General features: G+C 43.6%; 1 protein-coding gene across 2 annotated transcripts in view; it reads left to right on the forward strand.

The window, feature by feature from the left end:
• PFDN1 (prefoldin subunit 1) overlaps window positions 1-24,544 on the forward strand; it is a 290,431-nt gene that overhangs the window by 180,014 nt on the left and 85,873 nt on the right. For both annotated transcript variants that reach the window (XM_073620764.1, XM_073620763.1), the window contains exon 3: window positions 16,589-16,673. In XM_073620764.1, the coding sequence (XP_073476865.1) occupies window positions 16,589-16,673 (85 nt within the window). The remainder of the gene's footprint in view (window positions 1-16,588; window positions 16,674-24,544) is intronic.

The following is a 24,544-nucleotide window of genomic DNA, read 5'->3' on the forward strand; positions in this document are numbered from 1 at the left end:
CCAATTGAAATAAGTATACAGACACTTTTTTGTACCAGCGTCTGGCCTTACGGGCAATTGGGTATGGCGCCAAAAACTGGTCGTTGAGGTCCACCCCTCCCATGTTAAGGTTGTATTCGTGGACACAGAGGGTTTCTCCATAACACCAGTCGCTGTAGGAATTTGGACTGTCGTATCTGCGTGAAGGGAGGACAGAACTAAAACATTCCGTGAATCCCTCCACTTCACTACTAACAAATTATTACACTTCAAGCAGGCTCTATCCCACCGTCTAAGTCGGGATTCTACTAGACGTTGGGGGAAGCCCCAGCGATTAGATCGCATGATGCCACGTGTGCCAATTCCACAATCAAAAAGGTGACACGCTCGTGTAATAATTGTCCATGTACAAGTGGTACCCCTTTCTGAATAAGGGTGACACCAAGTCCCACACAATCTTACCAGCGCTCCCTATGTAGTCTGGGCAGTTCTCCGGCTCTACGTGACTATCTTTTCCCTCATAAACCATAAAACTATATGTATTGCCTGTTGCCCTGTCACAGAGCTTATACATCCTGACCCCATATCTGGCACGCTTGCTGGGAAGATACTGTCTGCTTTTTTTTTTTTTTTTTTTTTTTTTAGACAAGCGGCCAGAAAACTTAATCAGGGACTCCTCAACGCAGACAACATGATCGGGAGTAAACAAGGCAGCAAACTAAATCTGTGTATGCTAATGCTGTGTGTTAGAAATATTGTATTGTATCTAGTTAAAGAAATGAAAAAGATGAAGGAACAGATAACCAAGCAAGCAAGCCTCCAAACTGGATGAATTGGAGAACAGAAGTCGAAGGGATTATGTGAGGCTGGTGGGTCTGCCTGAAAAAAGTGAGGGTGTTAACCCTATGATGTTCCTAGAAAATTGGCTGATAGAACTTTTCGGAAAAGAATTATTTTCAAATACGTTCTCAATAGTAAGAGCACACAGGATCCCCTTTAGGGCCCCTCCAGCTGGGGGTCACCCTTGACCTCTACTTATGAAATTTCTTAATTACCAAGACAAAGTGATGCTGCTGCGAAAAACAAGGGAGGCGAGAAATATCTTTTTTAATGGTGTTAAGATATCATTTTACTCTGATTTCTCGCCGGACCTGCAGAGGCGTAGAGCGGAGTTCATACAGTCTAAACGTACCCTACAAAAAATTAAGTTGTCCTATGCCCTTCTTTACCCAGCAAGACTACGTGTAACAGCACTGGGGGGAACCCAGTTCTTTGAATCTCCAGCTGGAGTTGAGAAGTGGCTGGAGGAAAATAAAGATACATTTTTAGATACCCTGTAGAGGGGTGGGTGTGGGGCAGACTGTATAGGATATCAAGAGGTATTATTACTATGGTTTTCGTTGTGTTTTTTTTTTTATCTTGGGGGGGGGGTTGTTACACACAGTTGCTGTATGAGGAGTGTTAGATGGGAATGAAGTATGGGAGTCATTGTGTGATACAGGTAGTATGGGAACCGGTTACTTTAAACCCCCTGGGGGGGTTACCTAGATAGGTGGGGGGGGAGGGATTGGAGGTAGGAGAGGGGGGGATATTTAAGTTCGGAGGAGGGAAGGGAGGGTGGGGGGCACGGGGTAGGGAGAGAGGAGTGGGGGATGGTAGGTTTGGTAAAGCACTCACAGAAAGTAGTTGTACCACTGGAATTTACCTAGGTTGGATCCAGGATTACACACAAAATTATGTTTGCAAGAAAATGGCACTTAAGCTACACAAGAAAAGGTTTGTCAGTAATTACTTAGATTGGTTACGATATGGCTATGATAAGCATGTCACTTAAACTCACTAATGAATTAGAAGTAGTAATGGCACCGAGCTTACTGTTTAAAATATTGAAAGATAGAGGGGTGTTAAAGTTTCAGATTATAATGAATTTATTTATTTATTTTAGACTTGGCCACTTGGTTAGTATATATATTTGGTATCCTGATGCAAGTTAAAACTTTAAAAATAGGCTCCTGGAATGTCAGGGGACTGGGGACACCTCTCAAAAGGATGGTAGTACTCTCCATGATGGAGCAGAGTGGGGTAGAAGTGGTCTGCCTGCAGGAAACCCATTTAACTAAAAATACACTCCAGCAACTACAGTCAAGGAAATATCAATGCCAATTTCATGCGGTTTACTCCTCATATAGTAGGGGGGTAAGCGTCATGGTGAAAACAGGGGTGAATTTTTCCTGCAGGCAATCCAGTATAGACGAGGGGGGTCGATATATTTTTCTATATTGTTCAATTGATAGTACTATGTTTGTGGTGGTAAATATATACATCCCCCCGCCCTTTAACTTGGAGGTCTTGCTTAGACTGAATGAATTTCTGTTAGATAAAAAGGGGGTGCCGATCATAGTTCTTGGCGATTTCAACGAGATCCTGGATAGTAGGTTGGATAGATTTCCTGTACGGTCCCTCTCTAAGTCCATGGTGAAAAGCTTGAATTCCTGGATGAAGTGGGATTAATAGATCTGTGGAGGGTGCGAAACCCAGGTGTCTTGCAATTTTCTTGTTACTCCACTTCGTACGCTGCCCTCTCAAGGATAGACTTGGTTATTGGGAATGATAGAGCACTGCAGATTACTGAAAGAATTATATACTTGCCAAGAGGTATATCGGACCACTCCCCCATGGTGGTTACGTTGTAGATAGGAGGGAACAATCCCCGGAAGGAGTGGAAAATAAATCCGTATTGGTTCGAATTGATTAAAAATCCAGATGGGGTTCTCCCTAAACTGAGAGAGTTTGTTGAAATCAATGAAGGAACGGTACCGCCTGCTGTGATGTGGGACGCTCTGAAGGCTTTCTTTAGGGGTGTTCTAATACAGCACTTGGCCAAATTTAATAAAGAGGCTAGGATTGGGGAAGAAAAAATTTTAAGAGAGGTGCTCGAGGCCGAAAATAATTATATTAATGATCCAACCCCCGAACGGGAAACATTTTGGCTAGATAAACAACAAGAGTATAAGGTAGTCGTTATGCAGAAAGCAGAGACTCGGTATCTCCTCCAGTGCCAGGCTTCCTCGGTGGAGGGTGAAAGAGTGGGAAGGTTGTTGGCACAGTTGGTAAAGTCCAATACTGCTCCATCCACTATCCTCGCCATTAAATCTACAGGAGGAGATATATTTTCAAATACTCCAAAGATAGTGCAAGTATTTAGGGACTATTATAAAAATCTTTATACCTCTCAGAAAAAAGGAATGGAAGATCTGATGGAGGAATTCTTGGGAAACCTAGCAATACCGTCTATATCACAAGAGGAAAGGGATCTTTTAGAAGCCCCAGTAACTCTTGCAGAACTGCAAGTAGCGATAGCCAGTATGGCAAACTCAAAATCCCCCGGCCCGGATGGCCTTCCAATAGAGGCCTATAAATATTATGGCGATGTCTTAATTCCAAAATTGCTGAAAGCATTGGAAGGGGCACTCAGAGGGGGACACCTGCCTGCCTCGATGCTGGAGGCAACTATTATAATGCTCCAAAAAGATGGGAAGGACCCCCTGGACGTGGCCGCCTATAGGCCAATCTCCCTTTTGTGTACTGATGCCAAAATTTTGGCTAAAGTCTTGGCAATTAGATTAAATAAAGTTATCCATAAACTGGTCCATATGGACCAAGCAGGATTTATTGCCAATAGATCTACAAGTCTGAATATCAGAAGGGCCTTTTTGAATTTACAAGCGCCTACGGAGAATGAGGGTTCAAGAGCTGTGTTGACCCTAGATGTGTCCAAAGCTTTTGATAGTGTGGAGTGGGGATATATTTGGCGAGTCCTGGGGAAATTTGTATTTGGTCCCTCGTTTATCGGACGGATCAAAATGCTCTATGATAGACCCAAGGCAAGATTAAAAATTAACAATGAGTTATCAGATTGGTTTGAGCTGGAGAGGGGGATAAGACAGGGGTGTCCTTTGTCTCCATTGCTTTTTGCGCTGGCAATGGAGCCCCTGGCCATCTCCGTAAGAGAGAGCTCTGAGATAATTGGGTTCCAGAGAAAGACGGGCGAAGAAAGAATTGCGCTATATGCGGACGACATCTTACTTTTCCTAGGATATACGAGCAACTCATTGTCAAAGGCAATGGGAATAGTGGAGTAATTTGGCAGTTTCTCAGGCCTAGAGATAAATTTGGAAAAGTCGGAGCTGTTGCCTATAGACCCAATAAGTGAGACTATAGGGCAGGTAATGCCCCAGCTGGTAATTGTGAACGCACTGAAGTACCTGGGAACGAAGGACCCTAATCAATATATTGGCAAGAACCTTGTTCCGCTTTTGACGAAATTCAAACAAAAGATAGGTATATGGAAGCGTCTTCCCCTATCAGTGGCAGGAAGATGTAGTTTATTAAAATGATATGGATGCCACAATTACTGTATGTCCTGCACAATTCTCCAGTGTGGATATGCAAGAGTTGGTTTAGGAAAATCGAGAGCCTCTTCAGGGAACTGATTTGGAAAGGGAGACAAGCCAGGATACGTTTACGGGTGCTTCAGCTACCGGTGCAGGATGGGGGCTTCGCCCTCCCACCCCACCCCCCCCGGAGCGTTACTTTTTAGCAACCCAATTGCAGCAGTTAGTGGGGTGTGGGGCACTGGGAGGAGGCACCCCAAATGGCAGAATTTTATTAATAGGCGCCTTACATAACACAATAATCGAAGCACTGGAGGCTGATTCCTTTCATTATGAATATCCAACAATCAAACTGATAATGAAACTCTGGAAAACAGTTAAAAAACAGATGAGATATGATGGGTTTACTGACTATACTCCCATCTGGAATAACCGAAATATACAGGAAGTTCTTAAAGTAGAAAAAGTTAGAGAGTGGGAAAACCAAGGAATTAAAAATCTAAGGCAACTTTATATAGGTAATACACTAAAGAAATTCCCAGAGTTGGAACGTGAATTCGATCTCTCACCGAGCACCTTCTTTTCATATCTTCAACTGGAGCACGCCCTCAAAGCTCAATTTAAGGAGCAGATTCTAGAGTGGAAAGAAATGCCTTTATTCCAAAGTATACTTCAAGTAACCCCCACTAAGGGGTTAATATCTAAGATTTATGGTCAATTGAGCAATACAGTTAATAAGGGGGGATTACTGCAAGCTGTAAGAGCGAAATGGGAAACTGTCCCAGGCACAATGGGAGAGAATCTTGGAGATAGGGCCCCTGCTATCAGTCTCCCCCCCACAGAAGATCTCGCACCTGATGCTGTTAAATAGAGCCTACTATATACCTAAACGGCTCTTTAAGTGGTGGGAGGGAAGGGTGTATAACCTAGAAACTATGACCATGATAATCAGTTTAGGTTATGTAATACTGGCAATGGGAGCTGGGCGCGGGGAGCCCCTTAGGCACTTTATAGACTCACAGGCTGGTATATGACTTCCAGGCTGGTATATGTAACCTCTATATCTCTAGTTACTTACTGTATTTAAACTGGTCAAGGTTCAATCCCTTTTGGTAAAAGAAAGAAAGTGGGAGGGGGAGGAAAAAAGGGGAAGAAATAAATAACAGGCAAAGAAAGCAAATAAGATAAAGCGATAAGAATTTACCACAATGTTGTGAAAACGAGAAGGAGACGGTAAAATGAATGTTAAACTGATTTTGCTTCTTGATAATATTTGCTGAAGTGGTTAAAAAAAAAAAATAAATAAATAAATCTTTTTTTTTTTTTTTTTTTTTTTTTTTCTTTCTTTCTTTCTTTCTTTCTTTCTTGCATTTTCCAAAAATTTGTGGCAAAAATTACACTTTCAAAAGACTTGTCCTATGCCTTTCAGGCAATACCTTGGAGTGTTTGCTTTTCACAATGTGGTCATTTTGTAGGTGTTTCTCCTGTCCTGGCACTTCAGGGAATCAAGAAATATGATAGGTAGTCAGGAAATTAGATGCGTAACTTGTGCTCCTTAACCACTTCCGGACCGCCGCACGCCGATATACGTCCTTACTTTGAAGGGGAATATCGTTGTTATGGCAGCAGCTAGTTGCCATAGCCCCGATATCCTCCTGTTCAGCCGGCGGTCCGCTTCAAGATAAAAGTGGTCTCTGTGGTGGATTCACTTTTATCGGCGGCGCGAGAGGGGTGCCCTCCGCCGCTTACTGGAGCCATCGACAGAGGCGATCGGGTCCTTCTGCTGGCTGGACATGGAGACGAGTGAAGGGAAGATGGCCCCCACCCGTCTCCATGACATTGCAGGGCGGAAGCGACGTCAAAATGTAACTTCCGCCCATTGCTCTTTAAGGGACATTTTTTTTTTTTTTTTAATGATTTTTTTTAAATTGCATTTTGGTGTAAATATGAGATCTGAGGTCTTTTTGACCCCAGATCTCATATTTTAAGAGGTCCTGTCATGCTTTTTTCTGCTTTCATACTTTTTTATGAAAACTGTGTTCAAACCACACAAGTGAGTTATCGCCACGATCAGTAGAGCAAATGATTCTAGCCCTAGACCTCCTCTTAAGGGTAAAAGTTTGTCGCCATTTCACGAGCGGGTGCAATTTTGAAGCGTGACATGTTGGGTATCAATTTACTTGTAATATTATCTTTCACAATATAAAAAAAAATTGGGCTAACTTTACTGTTGTCTTATTTTTTTTTTAATTCAAAAAAGTGTATTTTTTCAAAAAGTGCGCTTGTAAGACTGCTGCACAAATAGGATTTGACAAAGTATTGCAACGACCGCCATTTTATTCTCTAGGGTGATAGAACCCCCAAACATTATACATTTGTTCTTCTAAGTAATTTTCTAGCAAAAAAAAAAAAAACGTTTAACTTGTAAACAACACATATAAAAAAGAGGCTCGGTCCTTAAGCGGTTAAAATCCCAAAGGTACTTCTTGGATTTTGGGCCCCTCTATGCATCTAGATTGAAAAAGTTTCAAGATGTGGTATCCCCATACTCAGGACGCATGTTTTCTCTAGTTCCAGGAGTACGTAGTCCTGTGTGCACGCCTCCTGCGTGCCTCTGGGGCACACATCTGCTGTGTGCTTTAGAAACAACGCTTCACAGATCTGGGTAAAGGGCCAATCACAGCGCTCACAAAATGTAAATAATAATAAAAAAAAAAGGTCCTTTTACTGCTTACCAGCTCTCCTTCACACACAGACCTTATGTGAGGGAAGGAGAGTTGATCTGTGCCAGAGCAGTGAGTAGTTTGAATGCACAGTGCTTCTACACACTTGCCACACCTCTGTGCAGGATTTGTGAGTGCCCTGATCAGCCACATACCAGTACAGCATCTGTCAGTGCCCTGATTACAGCCATCATTAGTGCCCTGATTCAGTCACACCAGTGTGCCTATTATCCGTGCCCTGATTCAGTCACACCAGTGTGCGTATTATCCGTGCCCTGATTCAGTCACACCAGTGTGCCTATTATCCGTGCCCTGATTCAGTCACACCAGTGTACCCGTCCTCTGTGCCCTGATTCAACCATACCAGTGCAGTGGTTAATAGTGCTCTGATTCAGCCACACCAGTGGAGCCATCATCAGTGCCCTGATTCTGCCACACCAGTATACCTGTCGTCAGTGCCCTGATTCAACCACACCAGTGCAGCCGTCATTGGTTCCCCTGATTCAGCCACATTAGTGCAAGCCGTCATCAGTGCCCTGATTCAGCCACACCAGTGCAGCTGTCATCAGTGCCCTGATTTAGCCACACTAGTGCACCCATCAGTCATTGTCAAACCAGTAGTGTCACCAGAGCTGGAGTATGTCATGTCCAAAAAATATATATACCAGAAAGGAGGTGTTTCAAACCCTTTGCATGACAGATGAGAGCAACAGGGAGCTCTCGCTGTCTGATTCCGATTTGGAGTATGAACTGATGGAGAGTCAGTAATTGAATCAGAGGCGGAAAGGGTGCCTACAAAAAGGATGAAAAGGATGATGCATTTTGGAGAGGAGCAGCACTGTACATCATCCCGTTGAAGCAAGCTCCAGCAGCACAGTACCCCTGGATGAATGGCCAGTTACTAGTGGTGGGGTGTCACATGAGCTACAAATGGTTTTCGGCTCATACCTGTCTCCTAGCATTAATCGGTGGTAATAGGGGAGATGGTATGTCCATAAGGTGAATCCAGATAGTGGTATTTTGCTAATCTCTTGCACGATCTGTTCCACTCTCCGCCTGGCGGACATACCATCTCCTCTATTACCACCGATTTAAGGCTATAATATTCAATATTGGCCTAAGTGGATATTCCTACACTATATAGATTATCTTAGGGAGTTTACACCATTTATCCTATTATGACCCATGCCTCTTCACAACTGTGTGCTATAGAGCCCTAATCTCTGCACCCCTCTGCTGCCCCTGGGGGTGCTCCACCTTGTGGCGGTAGGCCTTAGTGCCCCAGTGCCCATCCCCAGGCTTGACCGATGTGTCCCCCCCCCCCCCCCCCCCCCCCGACCCACCACCGGGATTGATGCCCTACTACTAGCATTTTGGGTCCTGAGGAACGTTACGTTGACCCGACTACCCGAAATATACAGCGATTATATAATCTATCATATATAATCTTGCTGTATATACAATTTATATATAATTTCCGTTAGCTGTAATGGGGCATAGTATCCTGATTTTTCCGGATCATGTGGATTAGACAAGCCAGACTCGGGTAAACCTTCCTTCACTCAGAAATGGGAAGAGGACCTTGGGCGCACCCTCGACATTGCAGACTGGTCCAAGATCTGGTCGGCTTCACAAAATGTACTAGCAGTGGAAGCTAACTATAAACTGTTCACATGCTGGTACTTGATACCAGCCAGAATAGCTAAATTTGTCCCCTCAGCTTTGTTTTCGTGGCTGTTTGGAAAAAGGCACCCATATGCAAATTTGTTGGACCTGCCCAATAGTCCAAACCTTCTGGAATGATATTTTTGCTCTCGCTTCCAGAATGTTCGAAACATAGGTGTAGCCGCACCCAACCATTGCACTTCTCACCCTGAAACCAGACTTCTTATCACACATGTAATTTAAGCTCTTTTTTTTTTTTTTTTTATTGCAGCAGAGGCGAAACACAGGGTGAATCCTGTCATGATACACGCCAAAATGGAAGCCATAGAAGACCAGGTCTCCAAATTTGACAAAATATGGCGTCTACGGGTAGCACACTGCTGTCAACCTTTGACGACTCTGTCCTCTTGCCGTTGTAGCTGACATCAAGTCGTTCTACTGCAAGTCTTGCTGGCACCCGGGTTAACCTTGTGGACTCCTTCTCTTTCCCCTTCTTCTCTCGTTTCCTCCCTTCCTCTCCAATGGATATGAAGCTCCCTCCTCCTTATAAGGCATGGACTCGTTCCTTTTTTCTTTCCTGCTGCAACTCCTCCTGATGTTATCAAACTACTTTGTCTCACCTGTGTTCTCTATAACCTATAGTTGGAGCTCTATAGTAGCAGCTCATAATCTCTAACAATCATACCTACTCACATGTACTTATATTAACCCAACTCTGTCTGTTGGTCAGTCATGCCGCTTAGTGATCCCACATTGTCATGCTTTGTCAAAAACATACTGCTTTTCTTGAAATACTACTAGCGGCTTCTTTACGAGTCCCAACTCCTCTACGCAATGTTTCCTATTTGTTATTCTTAGTGAATTTTTACTCCAGTAACCCTATACCGCCAGTACAAGCGGTTATATTTTGCTACTCAATGTTAGGTGTGGCTACCAATTGGCCTGCATGTTGTGGAGCTTCATTCTCTTTGTCTTTGTTTATTCAACATCTTTGTTATGTTTTTGTAAACTCAATAAAACTCTTTAACAAGGATGGAGGCTGCGGTGGAGGTGCCGGTCCCTTTTGGCACACTCACAAGCCACCTCGCGCTGCAAAAGTGTTCCCTTATCCCTCCTCTTTTTGATAAGTTTGTCTATAAATTTTGGGAGCGTCCAAAACGCCCCTTTGTGATCCCAAAGTGTTTCGCTGTGCGTTATCCCTTTGAGGAAAGTCTACTCAAAAAAAGGACAACTCTGCCTGTGGTGGATTCCCCGATTTTCCCGGTTGAACAAAACCACTATGATTCCTGTTGAGGACTCTCTGGCCTTTAAAGACCCGGCTGACAGGAAGGCAGAGTCTCTGAGCCGCACTATGTTCTCTATTGCGGGTTCGGCGCTTCAGACAATTTTGGCTATTGCTTTGGTTTCGCAAACGCTGACAGAGTGGGCGAAGCTGTTGCGCCGTGACCTGGAAGGGGACCAGTTTCCACCTGCCTTCACGGAATTAGCGGACCAACTGGTCCAGGGGCTGCAGTTTGTCTGCGATACCTCTTTGGACGCAGGGAGGTTCTAAGCGGCCCTGGTTGGGCAAACCGAGAGCGGTTTTCTTCAGACCCCCAGATAAGGCGCCTTTGGCATGAAGAGGCACCCTCACCCCCAGTCCAGATGGGGGGACATCTTCGCTGGTTTCCAGGCCCGTGGACCTCTCTGATAAACGACAAGTGGGTCCACGAAGTGATTCTGTCTGGTTACAAGATCGAGTTCCAGACTTGTCCCCCAAGCAGATTTTTTTCCGTCAAATCTGCATCTGTCTCCAGAACGCTTGTTAGCCCTCCGCGGTACAAGGCCTGACGCTCCAGGGGGGTGATTGTCCCTGTTCCGGTGTCGAAACGTTTCCAGGGCTTTTATTCAAACCTATTTACAATCCCAAAAAGGAGAGTACAGTACGTCCGATTCTGGACTTCAAGGCCCTGAACCGCTATATGCAGGTGCGGAAGTTCAGAATGGAGTCCATTTGCTCCGTGGTGGCATCTCTTCATCAGGGAGACTTTCTTGCCTCCATCAACATCAAGGATGCCTACCTGCACATTCCGATTTGTGCACTGCACCAGCAGTTCCTCCGCTTTGCTGTGGGAGAGGAGCATTATCAGTTTGCGGCATTACCCTTTGGTCTCTCCTCTGCTCCTTGGGTCTTCACCTAAGTGTTGGCCCGGTTCTGGCGCTGCGCAGTGGGGAATTTCTGTTCTGGGCTATCTGGACGACCTTCTGCTGCGAGCAGAGTCCTCAGCGGCCCTGAAGGGCGAAGTGGAGATCACTGTTCAGACTCTGGCAGATTTTGGGTGGCTGATAAATTACCAAAAGTCTGCGTTGACCCCAGTTCAGAAATTGGTTTATCTGGGTCTGACTCTGGATTCCGCTCGGGCCAGAGTGGTCCTTCCGCAGGTCAAACTCCCGAAATTACAGGCGGCAGCCCGCTCGCTGCTATCCAGCAGGCGGGTCCCCCTGCGGACTTGCATGCGGGTACTGGGCCTGATGGTGTCTACATTCGAGGCGGTCCCGTTCGCTCAGTTTCATACGAGACCCCTGCAAAGGGAAATCTTGTTAAAATGGGACAAATGTGCCGAGTCTCTAGACAGTCAGATTCGGCTGAGTCAAGGAGCCAAAGGGTCCCCGATCTGGTGGCTTCGTTCCCCGGCTCTTCGGCAGGGGAAATCCTTTCTCCAGCTGTACTGGACGGTGGTCACCACCAATGCCAGTCTGGGTGGGGAGGAGTCCTGGGCCTGAGCTCGGCTCAGGGTCACTGGACGCTGGAGGAATCCAGGCTATCTATCAACATCTTGGAACACCGGGCGATCAGACTCTGTCTGGATCATTGGACGGATCGGCTTCAGGGGCTCCCAATATGGATTCAGTCAGACAAAGCCACAGCGGTGGCCTATGTCAACCACCAGGGAGGAACGAGGAGTGTGTTAGCTGGCCTGGAAGTAGACGGAACTCTACGGTGGGCAGAACGTTGCGTCCCGGCCATCTCCGCCAATCACATTCCAGGAGTGGTCTCTCCATCAGGAGGTATTTCAACAGATCTGCCTACGCTGAGGATCTCCAGAGGTAGATCTGATGGCATCCCGAATCAACAGGAAGGTGCAGAGGTTTGTGGCCAGGTCTCGGGACCCTCTGGCGGATGCCTCAGACGCTCTGGTCGCTCCATGGTGGCAGTATCGTCTGATCTACGCCTTTCCTCCTCTCAAGCTTCTACCACGGCTGTTGCGCATGATCGAGGCAGAAGGAATTCCGGTCAGTCTAGTGGCCCCGGACTGGCCTCGTTGGTCCTGGTACGCCAACCTTGTGCGTCTGGTCACAGTTGCCCCCTGGCGGCCGCCTCTCAGGAAGGATCTGCTATCCCAAGGGCCGATCTTCCACCCTGCCTTACCATCGCTGGCTTTAACGGCCTGGCTATTGAAAGCCAGGTTTTGAAGGATAGGGGCTTATCTGCGTCTGTGATTTCAACGCTGCTCAGAGCTAGAAAGTCTTCTTCCAGGAAGGTATATTATAGCACGTGGAAAGCGTATATTTCATGGTGAGAGTCAGTGGGGTTTCATCCACGTTCCTTTTCGGTGGCTCGGATTTTGACTTTTCTTCAGAGGGGCATTGAAAAGAATTTGGCCTTGAGTACTGTCAAGGGCCAGGTGTCAGCCTTGGCGGGTCTCAACGATCCCTGGCTTTGCATCCCCTGGTGCTTACCTTCATTCAGGGAGTGCGACATGTGGTTCCACCGGTGCGATCTCCCTTGCCACCGTGGGACTTGAATCTTGTACTTTCGGTTCTACAGAAGAGGATATTTGAGCAATTCCCCTGCTCACGCTATCACAGAAGGTGGCCTTCTTGGTGGCTATTACATCTGCTCGCAGGGTGTCAGAGTTGGCGGGGCTATCCTGTCGCAAGCCCTACCTGGTGATTCACAAGGACAAGGTGGTGCTTCGTCCTTGTCCTTCTTTCCTTTCAAAGGTTGTCTGATTTCCTCTTAAATGAAGACATCGTGTTGCCTTCTCTATGTCCCTGGCCGCAACATCCGAGGAAATTTGCCTTGCACACCTTAGATGTGGTACGGGCAGTCAGGGTGTATTTGGTAGCCACTGAGCCTTTTCGAAGGTCAGACTCTCTGTTCGTGATCACGGATGGGCCAAAGAAGGGGCTATCTGCTTCCTCAGTGACCATCTCTAGATGGATCAGGCAGACGGTGACTCAGGCCTATTCTATCAAGGGTCAGGTTCCTCCCTTTCCGGTGAAGGCGCACTTGACTCGGGTGCTGTAAAATTTTACAAAGTGGATGTGTTGGCATCTGTGGATGCTTCTTTTGGCCGCAAGGTTCTGCAGGCTGCGCTCTAGAGGGTTTTTCCCTCATGAAGGTGTTTTTTTTTGTTGGTCAGGTGGGCTCCAGGTTGTTTTCACTGAGCTCCAACTTGTCTGGTTGGTCTGGGGTTTTTTTGTTTTTGTTAGCTGCCCCACCTCTCATGTTTGGCACTGCTTTGGGACATCCCTATGGTTCTGAATAAAGAAGGCTGTGTCTGTCAATGAACGAAAGAGAAAATAGGATTTTCGACTTGCTGTAAAATCCGTTTCTCTGAGTTCATTGACAGACACAGCACCCACCCCTCTATGGAGTTTTTAATACTTCTGATACTGCTTGTTACATAACTGAAGGCCTGTAGCAGAGAGGGGGGTATATAACATATAGGACTGCCCATGTCGTAGCCAAGTCTTTTGTCTGCCTAGTGTCCTACTTCCTGTAGGGGGCGATATAACCCTATGGTTCTGAATAAAGAAGGCCGTGTCTGTCAATTAACTCAGAGAAATGGATTTTACAGTAGGTCAAAAATCCTATTTTTTTAAAAATAAATTGCATTTGAAAGACCGCTGCGCAAATACAGTGTGACATAAAATATTGCAACAACCACCATTTTATTCTCTAGGATCTCTACTAAAAAATATAAATAATGTTTGGGGGTTCCAAGTCATTTTCTAGCAAAAAAAAAAAAAAAATTTAACTTGAAACCAACAAATGTCAGAAAAAGGTTTAGTGTTTAAGTGGTTAAACTTTCCTCATTTACACACGAAGTCCATACTTAAGTTTCACTGCTAAAGAATGTTGTGATTCTTGGCAGACTGCCCGTTTTTTTCTTCCTTTCTTTTGATGGCTGTGGCTTCAGAAGAGCAGAGAGAATTCTTGGCATATTAAGAATCGTGAAACACTTTTGTCAAGATCACAACGGGGAAAAAAATCGCGATAACGTTTCTTGATGATTAATCGTGCAGCTCTAGTCTGTAGGAAAGTTAGAGTCCACAAACCATGGTATGTACACTACATTACCAAAAGTATTGGGATGCCTGCCTTTACATACACATAAATTTTAATGGCGTCTTAGTCCATAGGGTTCAATATTGAGTTTGCCCACCCCTTTCAGCTATAACAGCTTTACCTCTTTTGGAAAGGCTGTCCACAAGGTTTAGGAGTGTGTCTATAGGAATGTTTTGACCATTCTTCCAGAAGTGCATTTGTGAGGTCAGGCACTGATGTTGGAGAGAAGGTCTGGCTCAGTCTTCACTCTAATTCATCCCAAAGGTGTTCTGTTGGGTTGAGGTCAGCACTCTGTGCAGGCCAGTCAAGTTCCTCAACCACAAAACATTCATGTCTTTATGGGCCTTGCTTTGTGCACTGGTCCAAATAATTTGATGGAGGTGGGACTATTGTATAGGGTTGTTGTTCAGGGGTTGGGCTTGGCCCCTTAGTTCCAGTGAAGGGAACTCTTAGAGGAAGTAAACCTCCCTCTAATGTTTGTACCTATAGGTAAGTCTTATCTGTATGTACTGTAAATATCTCCTAAACTTTTACAGTTCAGGAGATATTTACTGTATATTCCGCTGATGACGTCATCAGCACGTGCGCTTTGGAGGAACAGAAGCCTGTGTCGTGACTGGTGGCTCCCGTGTGCATGCACGGGAGTGACAATACGCGGCTCACACACCCGGCACGGGCCTGACCTCACAAATGTGTTTCTGGAAGAATGGTCAAACATTCCCATAGACACACTCCTAAACCTTGTGGACAGCCTTCCTAGAAGAGCTGAAGTTGTTTAATCAATTTTCAGATATACCCTATATTACCAATATTAGTGTACTGACACCCTATCATTTCTTGAGGCCCCAAAATGCCATGATAGTACAAAATACCCCCAAGTGACCCCTTTTTGGAAAGTAGACAGTCCAAGGAGGCATGGCGAGTTTGAGTTTTTTTAAGTTAAAATTGTCACAATTATTTGGAAAATTCAGTAATTTTAAAAAAATCGCAATTTTTTTTTCTTTACAAACTGTCACCCGTTCAGTACGGCGTTGTATAACTGATGTAGCTGTAATTAGGGACACTGACTTGTGACAGTATGCAAAATAAAATTAAAATATTACATTTAAAAAAAAAAAATTTACATTTTTTTGTTTTTGTTTTATTCAAACACACTGTGACCAGATCAATACAGTGGTACCATAGTAACACTATACTATGGGGAAGTGATCAGGATTTTTATTTTTATTTTTTACAAATTATGATTGCATATACAAGTGAACTTAATTGGTATAAGCAACCATTTTTACTAAACGAAACTAGTTCATTCAGTGTCTTTTGTTGTGGTTGGTCAAAGCTAATCACATGGTACAGATGGGTTATGATTGACCTGTCTGTACCATGTGTTCACTGTGACCAATCACAGCTAGCAACCCAAATTGTATACAATGGATGGCATGAATGGAAGCCATCCGTTGTTTACAATTGTCATGTGAACTGCTTTGATTGGTCACATCAATCACATGACACTGGCAGCAGGCTGGTGCAGTGATCAGTAGGCGGCTGTGTCCAAGAGACGCGTTCTGGGAGGACATCATATGACATCCTCCCAGAACAACCGTTCTGCCTGGCCGTTATTTCACTATAGGCTGGGCAGGATGGTGTTAAAGCAAGTCTCCATACTAGTCCAACAGTCCTTCACCGGTGCCAGCATCATCTTCTGAGTGCCGGTTTTTAGACCTCTTTATTGGCCGGTGGGGGGATGACATCACTCCTGTACAGGGTTGCCAACCGACAGTAAATTTACTGACAATTTGTAAAAACCAGTGATTTTTTTTTTTTTTTTTTACTGCCAGTAAATATCAGGGGATGACCATTTAATGCTGTGTTGACTTTTTTTTTCAAGTGTAAATAATAAAGCAAATTACTTTGTTATAGGCATTGTCAATGTTTCCATATCATGTTTATACTGTTTAAATATTCACTGTGTTAGTTTTTCTTAATAGGTGCCCCGTAATGTCTCAGGTTGCCAGTAAAAAATGTGCTTCGCCAGTAAATTTTCCATGTTTTTTTGTCAGTAAAAAATGCTAAGCAGTTCATTGCTTAGTACAGTGCTGTGGGAGATGGTGGGCAAGCAGGTAGAGGCATTTTATTGCAGAATGACAGTGCATGTCTCTTCTGCAATAAAAGACTGCCTGCTCGCATTTTTATTACAGTGGAACTTTAGCTCCTTTTTTAACTTTGAATTCAATGGTCTAGGTGGTTTTACAGATTTGTTTTCGTGGTCATTCAGCAAGGTAGCTAATTACAGTGACATGCTAATGGCTACTATCTGTAAGTCTAGATATGAAATATAAACGCCTGCTTATATGAATGCAAATAAGAATATGAAAACCTTTTTTTTTTTTTTTTTTTTTTTTCCAGACAATCTTGAAAATTATAGGGATGTATACTCCCTGAAAAAAATGCAGTTTTCCTATTAATGTTTGTGCAAAATGTGTTTTCATTTTCAGGTTTGTTCTTCAAACTAAAGAAAACATTGGTAGCCAGTTATTGAATAAACAAAATGTTGCTGATGAGAAGATTGCAGAGTTAGAGGTTGGTGGTCTATTTTTTTTATCTTAAAGTGTTACTAAACCATTAACCGTAAAATTAGTCTGTATATGCAGTAAAGCATGCTTGTTATACTCACTGTGGAACCTAAGGGGTTAATCCTCCGCATTGTGTAAAAAGGCTGTTTGATCCTGCCTTCTCCGTTTCCTTTCTGATTCTTACTGTCCCCAATCCATCTGCTGATAGAACAGAGCCTTGGCAGCACACTGCACATGCTCAGTTTTGGTGTGTATTGCTAGAATATTTATCCTCCTCCTCTTCTTCCTCTTCCTTCTCCTCCTCTTCTCCTCATGCAGCCTCATTGGACAGTCATAGGAGAATGAAAGATGTATCATTTAGCCACACACTGATGCGCCCTCTCATGCGCTGTCTTATTCAAATTGGTTTTCATTTGCCACTCGAGCTATAAACAAATGGACCACTCTAACTTCAGTAGTTCCACCTGTTTTGCATAAAATGTGAACTGCAGAAATTGGACAAACTCTACCCTTGCACTGCGGAGGGCCAAACTAAAAGGCTAGATATTTTCTCTTTCCTGGAGTTCAGCTTTAACAGGGCAATGGTTATTCTATATAGAAAAATTTAGATTTGCACATCTAAATACATAAATTGAGTCAACAACATAATCCATAATGATAATAACACCATTCGTGAAAAAATTGTGAAAAGATAATATCACTAAAGAGATCCTCTTCGTGTAGTCAGTGATTCACACACGACCAAAGGAAAACCTACACCACACGCTTACCCAACAGCAAGCATGAGAACGCCAGCCAGAGCCTTGTCTTTAGTTTTTAGGAACCAATGGCGACTCGTACCGGGAAGCTTCACATGAAGTGGAAATGTATAGATGGTCCAAACCCTTCCAGGGATCCAGAGGAGCTGGATTCACTCAAGTGGGATGCACTCAGAGATTACCCAAAAGAACAAAGGCTCTCCATAGTGTGAAACCAATGGTATTTTAATAAAAAACATAATATTGCACCTACATTTAGAAGTACTAAGATCAGCGTGTGTAAAAGCCAGCTGACATTAGCAAACACCTGTCCCTCCAGGATCGTCAGCATGTTGCTCCTGCTGATGCTTTTTGTCACAATCTGACGTCCTGGGACAAATGCCCCCACTGAGAGTCCTCAGTTTCTTACTAGTGTTTGTAAATTATGGACCTCTTATCCCCTCAAGAGAAACCAGCATTGCAACTTTTTCTTTTAATCTTTCTCTAAAGAATTAACTTCACTGCCTGCAGAAGCAATGTATCCGAATCAATGCAACCTTGGTAAAACCTTGAGAACTGTACCCTGATCCCAGACTGGGGGGGGCGGCCTGCAATGTTGCTTTGGGCACTGGATCCTGCATGGGGCACTACCCAAGGCACTTGGTCAGATGCGTTCAGGTTTTCTCTTCAATCACAGTTTTATCTCCCACGACAGCATTTATACAGTTGCACCATGTCCTCCAGGCTTAGGCCCTTCACACTAAGCTGACACTGCAAGACCCATATCCACTTAGGGAAGTAATGCCAGAAACTAAAAAAAAGGGTATAATCTCACATATTTATGCAGTTCCCTAGCCCGGTTGCAAGACCCTCCTAAAGTGCCCTGTAAAAGGAAATGGGAAGATGACGTAGGTAACATGGATGGTGAGCAATGGGAGGCGATACTGACATCCATTCCTCTTCTCTGTCTCTGCCTCACAAAAATTTGTTGTAGCTATTCCTTTTACATCATGTATATAGAACACCTACAAAGATGTTCAGATGGGGGAACAAGACACCTGCCCAAATTGTTATAATGCTGAAGGAGACTTATTGCACATGTTCTGGAGATGCCCAAAGCTCTTCAGGTACTGGGCAAATGTCCTCCTCACTATATCCATGGTTAATTATATTTCCTTACCTCCAGATCCTTTAGTTTGCCTCCTGGGTGCTAAATATGAGGAAATGTTTTCAACATCTGTACTTATCGGTACATTACATCTTCTTCTTTTTATTGCCCGTAAACATATGGCGTGCTTGTGGCTGTCCCCCCACCCCCTTAGAATACAACAATGGATAGAGCAGGTCAGGTAAACTCCATATCGCTAAGAGAGAAAGTGGCATTAACGGCATAATGCCAGCAAAAAATGATCGACTATTTGGCAACCTTGGTTAGATATTTCGGGTTAGGCCCCTCATTAGTTATTTAGGGATAGGCTCCTCTAGATCTGAACACCTATTCTCTCTTTTTTTTTTTTTTTTCCCACTTCAGTGAACGCTTTTGAGAGACTTATTTCAACTTGCCGTTCAAACTTTGTCCCTTCTCAATTTCACATCATTGTGGCATCTATAAAACAAGAATTTATGTTTAAACAAGAACTACAAAATTTTTCCCATTCTACCCAACCCAACCAATATCCCGCCTCTCCAACCTCCACCCCCCCCCTTCTCACCTTTAGTTTGTTTTTCTTTCCCTATGTTTTTCTGTCTTATGGCCCTATACCTTCCAACATCTTCTGCCAGTAGTTGTCCGAGGTTTTATATTTTCCCCACCCACCCCAAATAGTATTGTATTTATCTAATTGCCCTTTGTCCTTACTGCCTAAGAGTTTCATTTTGCTATAGTAATCTACTTGTTTAAACAAATCTCTTAAGTCTGGTCTTGCACTATTCAACCAATTTTTTTGGAATCAGTCCCTTTGCAGCATTTAATAGTTTTGGCGTCACTGTTTTCATGTATTGCTTTTTAGGAGTGTTAGAGTCGTGAAACAAATAAATCAGTATGTTATTATCTATCTTCTCGCCCGTTATTTCCTTTATACAACTGAATATTTCCTGCCAGAATACTCTTATTTTTGGGCAATCCCGCCATATGTGTACCATTGTGGCTTTTTGTCCACAGTTTCTCCAACACCATGGTGATCCATCTTGGTTGATTTTATGGATTCTCTCCGGGGTCATGTACCACCTAACTAGGAATTTATAGTTCATCTCAATGGTGTTCATGTCCCATGCTTGATTGTATCCTGCTTCTATCATTCTATCGAAATGAACAGCTATTCATTTCAGTTTCTATTGTTAGTGAATCTTACACTGGGAGAAACAATATTCGGGTAATTTTCCACTCACTCCAAATAATTATGCTCTGGACATCATCTGCATTGATATCTGACCCCATATATTGCACAGCTGCCACAAGTTATGATTCTTTTTCATTTATCATCTTTGTTTTAGGGCCATGGTCCATCACAATGGATTCCAAACAAGACCCCTTTGGGGGTATGTCCACTGTGAAGAGCGAGCCTTGGACTTTATACAGAGTCCAGCTTCATAAGACAGGTTCACCTTATATATTTGACCGTTAAACAGGGCTACATTTGGAATGTATTCACTGTACAGTGTAAACTTTTCCAATTTGGGCTATAATTCATCCACTCAGCGCTCCGTCTCAGGTGGATGACCAGGTGTTGCATCACACTACTAGTCACACACTTTAACATCACTTCCACCCAGACTCCTTATGCTGTCAGTCCCTTCCTTCCTTCCTTCCTCCTTTCCTTCCTTCTTTCCTTCCTTTTGCCACAAGGATTCATTGCAGGATGGTGTGCACTTGGGTTATCGCATACTCCTACAGCACTGGTTTACAGCAAAGGGTAAAAATTGTACACCCCCGCCACAGATAGGGGTGAGCCATCTGTAGAAAGGTACAGGGGAAAAAAAGGAAACTTTGGAGTCCAGCAACAGTGGCCGCCTACCAACAAAAGATAGGCCCTAAGTCCAAGGACTCGTGGTCACCCTAAAGAAGAAGAGACTGAGGGTGGCCATGAGCTCGGTCTCAGTAGCGAAGAAGCGAAGGAAAGAGGAAAAGGACAGAGAATAAAGGATCAAGAAGGGGAGAGGGAGAAGTCCTGCAGGAGGGGGAAGTAGCAAATTAGTTCTTAGAGACCCAGGATGCAAGGTGGGAAGAGCATAGAACCACCAAGGTGACCATACTTTGAGAAATTTGGAGTGGGAATCATTAAAACTACTTGACATTTTCTCATTAATCATGAGGTCGGTTAAAGTGCTCTTCACCATAGCAAACGGAACAGAGGGTTTCTTCCAAGCTCTGGCTTTTTACCCCCTTTAGCAGCTATAAACAGATAAGAAGGCAGTTTTTGTTGGTAGGAGAACAAGCTCTAAATTGGGCAGTGTAACAAGGCGGTTTTGGCTTCCCTATGTATGGAATATGGTAAAATCAACCTGCGCTAATGAGCAATATGTGATGGAAAAGTGTATATATACAAAAAAGTGTAGCTGCAAAAAAAAACTCCAAATATCTATGAAGTGACAAACATGTAAACAAACTAAATTGCGCTAGCAAAAAAAACAAACTTTTCCTTAGTAAAAAAATTAATTAGAAGTGCTTAAAGAACACAATATGTGTATAAACAATGAGTGCATATAATACTTATACAAAAGTGGAGAAAATATGTCAAAGGTCAGTGATCATAGGTAAAAAGCCACTCATAATCCGTCCATAATAATATAAATCGTTTTAACCAGAAAGCAAAAAAGTCCACTTCATGTGTTTCATCACCACACACTAAGGATTGGTACGCCAAGATACTTCTGATCAGATGTGCATTGATAGCGGTGAAGGAAGTAATAGATGTGCGCTTACCCCAAAAGATGGACCTCCCCTGTGGCAAGGTCTTATCAGCTTGCAGATTTCGCCCTCTGCAGGGACCAGCTGTTAATCTCCTGGTCTTGGCAGCGTGTACCGCCGACTTCCGTATGGCTGGGATGGTCCCACTATTCCAATCTCAAAGGGGGGACTCAGAAATGGAAAAGTCCACATACAGGAAAAAACGGCATAAGGAGAAAAAAAACTCCAATGGTGTGATAACGTTTAGGATATTTATTGGTTAAAGCAAACCACAAGTGAACATTAAAAAATCCAGATATAAAATTCAATTAAAAAGCCGGCATAATCAAAGGCAGAACGCCCGTGCAAATGAACTCTTCAGAACACGTGATGGCTAGCACTGCGAGGCCACGCCCTACATGTTTCGTCATACGTGACATCTACGGGGGCACGGGCGACGCAATGAACCATCACCTTATATATCACTAGACAATTGTAACCGCGCCCTCATCTCCACCCATGTCCGTCATTCAACAGGGCATATGTGGAGATTCGACGGGGCCACCATTCAAAACCGCCCACAAGGCGGAACATATATGAATAATAAAAGAGCAAACCAGGAAGTTTTAACCAAACCTCGTTCTGGCGCCCGCCTGACACACTCATAGGCATGCGCAAGGATAAGCCAAGCCTCGATCTGGCTAACAATGAAAAACACTCCTATAGAGGCGGACTAATTAGAAACCGGAAGGGATAAACCGTGTACCCCAGATGAATTCTAAAGGTAGACGCCCGTGATATACACGAAACTTCCGGTCCTAAATGTATAAAAAATATTTCTAAAAAACGTTAGTGTTACACATGAAATTAAAAAAGGCCACTCCACCAATATATGACATATATGTGGCAGCTATTCCAAAAGTTTTTTAATCCCCTTAAATTTTAACTTATTTAAATGTTTATCCTAATATACTGTGTGTTTTAAAAGAGAACAATACTCTACCAATATTGTAAAGGGGTACAAATCTTATTGATTTAAATTATGTGAGGGCAAAAAAACAAAAGCAAATAGAAAGTAAGTAGAAATGGGACCACTATATATCCTGTCCTCTACCTGCACAAACATGATTCAAAAATAGATATTAAAAAACTAATAGCCAGAACAAGACTCAGCCCATCCCTTTACAAATTTCAAAGGTTCAAAAACAAAAAATTCAAGAACAAAAGAAGAGGCAAGAGGGTAAACAATAAATCCTGAGAATATACAATAAAGTAATTCCAATATCTATGAACCCTTCCTGGAGGGGGGGGGGGGGTTTTCTACTTAACTCATAGGGGTAACTACTAAGACCAGGGGACTATGTGACTTTATATCACCCATTATGTCATGCGTTATCAATAAACGCATTGATCTCAATGTCAACATTAAGCCCTCTTGGTTTGAGACACCCCATCTTGAATATCCACCCCATTTCAAGCTTGGATATAGCTCTTCTCTTAGGTCCCCCTCTCCAGGGAACACTCAACCTGTCAATACCCACAAATTGTGTACCTCCGGGGTCCTTATCATGTACATTCAGGTAATGTTTGGATACTGGATGTCCTATAAATCCTCTCCTGATGTTGCTAATGTGTTCGTTTAACCTGACCTGAAGGGGACGGACAGTACGTCCCACGTACTGAAAACCGCATGGACAGGTCAAAAGATACACTACGTGGGTAGTGGAACACGTAATAAAAGATTTTATTGAGAAGGTTTGTGAGGTGCTAGTCGCATGGAAATGTGTTACCTTCCGGTCCTTGATGGCATTAACCGTACAAACCGCACACTTCCTGCATCTATAATACCCCACAAGATTTTGGAAAAACATTGGTTTCCTTATTGGAGGGTCGCATACACTGGGAGCTACTGATGCTCTGATTGACGGTAATCCTTTAAAGACCACCTGGGGTCTCTCCGGAAGTAGGGGACCCAATATATTATCGTTTTTGACTATATGCCAATATTTGTGTATCAATTTCCTTATTATAAAGTGTTGATGGGAATAATTAGTTACAAAAGGGCAAATAAAATCCTTCTTTGGGGTATTCCCTGTCCCTATATGGTCTTTTAATAGGGATTCCCTGTCTAGTCTCTCAACCTCCTCTACTCGCTCCTTTAAGAAAGACGCATCATAGCCCTTTTCTAGAAAACGCTCCGTAAGGACTTGGGACTGAATCCTAAAGTCATCAATAGAGGAACAGTTACGTCTAATTCTTACATACTGGCTTTTCGGAACTGAGTCAAGCCAAGTCTTGTGATGACAACTGTCTCGCGATATAAAAGCATTGCGATCTGTAGATTTAAAATATGTGGAAGTCATTATTACATCTCCTTCCCCTCTTATCTCAAGGTCCAAAAAATTAATCACACTTCGACTGGATTCGTAGTTAAAATGAATCCCTCTATCGTTCTCATTTAGACTTTCCATGAATTGACACAGGGAATCATGGGTACCATTCCATAGGAGGAGGACGTCATCGATGTATCTTGCCCACAGGACTAACTCTGGTCTACGTCGGGCATAGATGACGTCCTCCTCCCACTTACCCATGAATAAATTAGCCAAACTGGGGGCAAATTTTGCCCCCATGGCTACTCCTTTTTTCTGTAAAAAGAAAATATTCCTGTGCCAAAAAAAATTGTGAGTTGTAGTATACTCCAACAGGTCCATAATAAATTTCTTTTATTTTCTTGGCAATGTCACGTCCTTGTACAAATAATATTTGACTGAGGATATACCCCAAGCATGGGGGATCGCCGTATACAAAGACGTGACATCCGCCGTGACGAGCCAATATCCACTTTTGTACCCACAATCCTTTAGTAGGTTAATGGCATGCCTACTGTCCTTGATATAAGCGGGCAAAGAACGAACCAAGGGCTGTAAAAAGTTGTCAATATATTTACCAGCCCTCGAGGTGATCGAATCAATACCGCTAATAATTGGGCGGCCAGGTGGATGGACAGGGTCCTTGTGGACCTTTGGGAGATAATATATAATAGGTATCCGTGAAGATACAGGAACCAAAAAGGATTTTTCTTTTTTATTTATAACGCCCAATCTAAAGCCATTCTCCACAATACTCTCAAGTTCCCTCTTATATTTATTCCTAGGGTCTGATCTTAAGGGGATGTAAGTGGTGGTATCTCCTACTATTCTATCCAGTTCCTGGAGGTAGTCATTCTTACTCAGGACAACTATACCCCCCCCC

Source organism: Aquarana catesbeiana, linkage group LG03 (genome assembly GCF_042186555.1).
Source record: "Aquarana catesbeiana isolate 2022-GZ linkage group LG03, ASM4218655v1, whole genome shotgun sequence".
In the NCBI taxonomy this organism is placed as follows: Eukaryota; Metazoa; Chordata; class Amphibia; order Anura; family Ranidae; genus Aquarana; species Aquarana catesbeiana.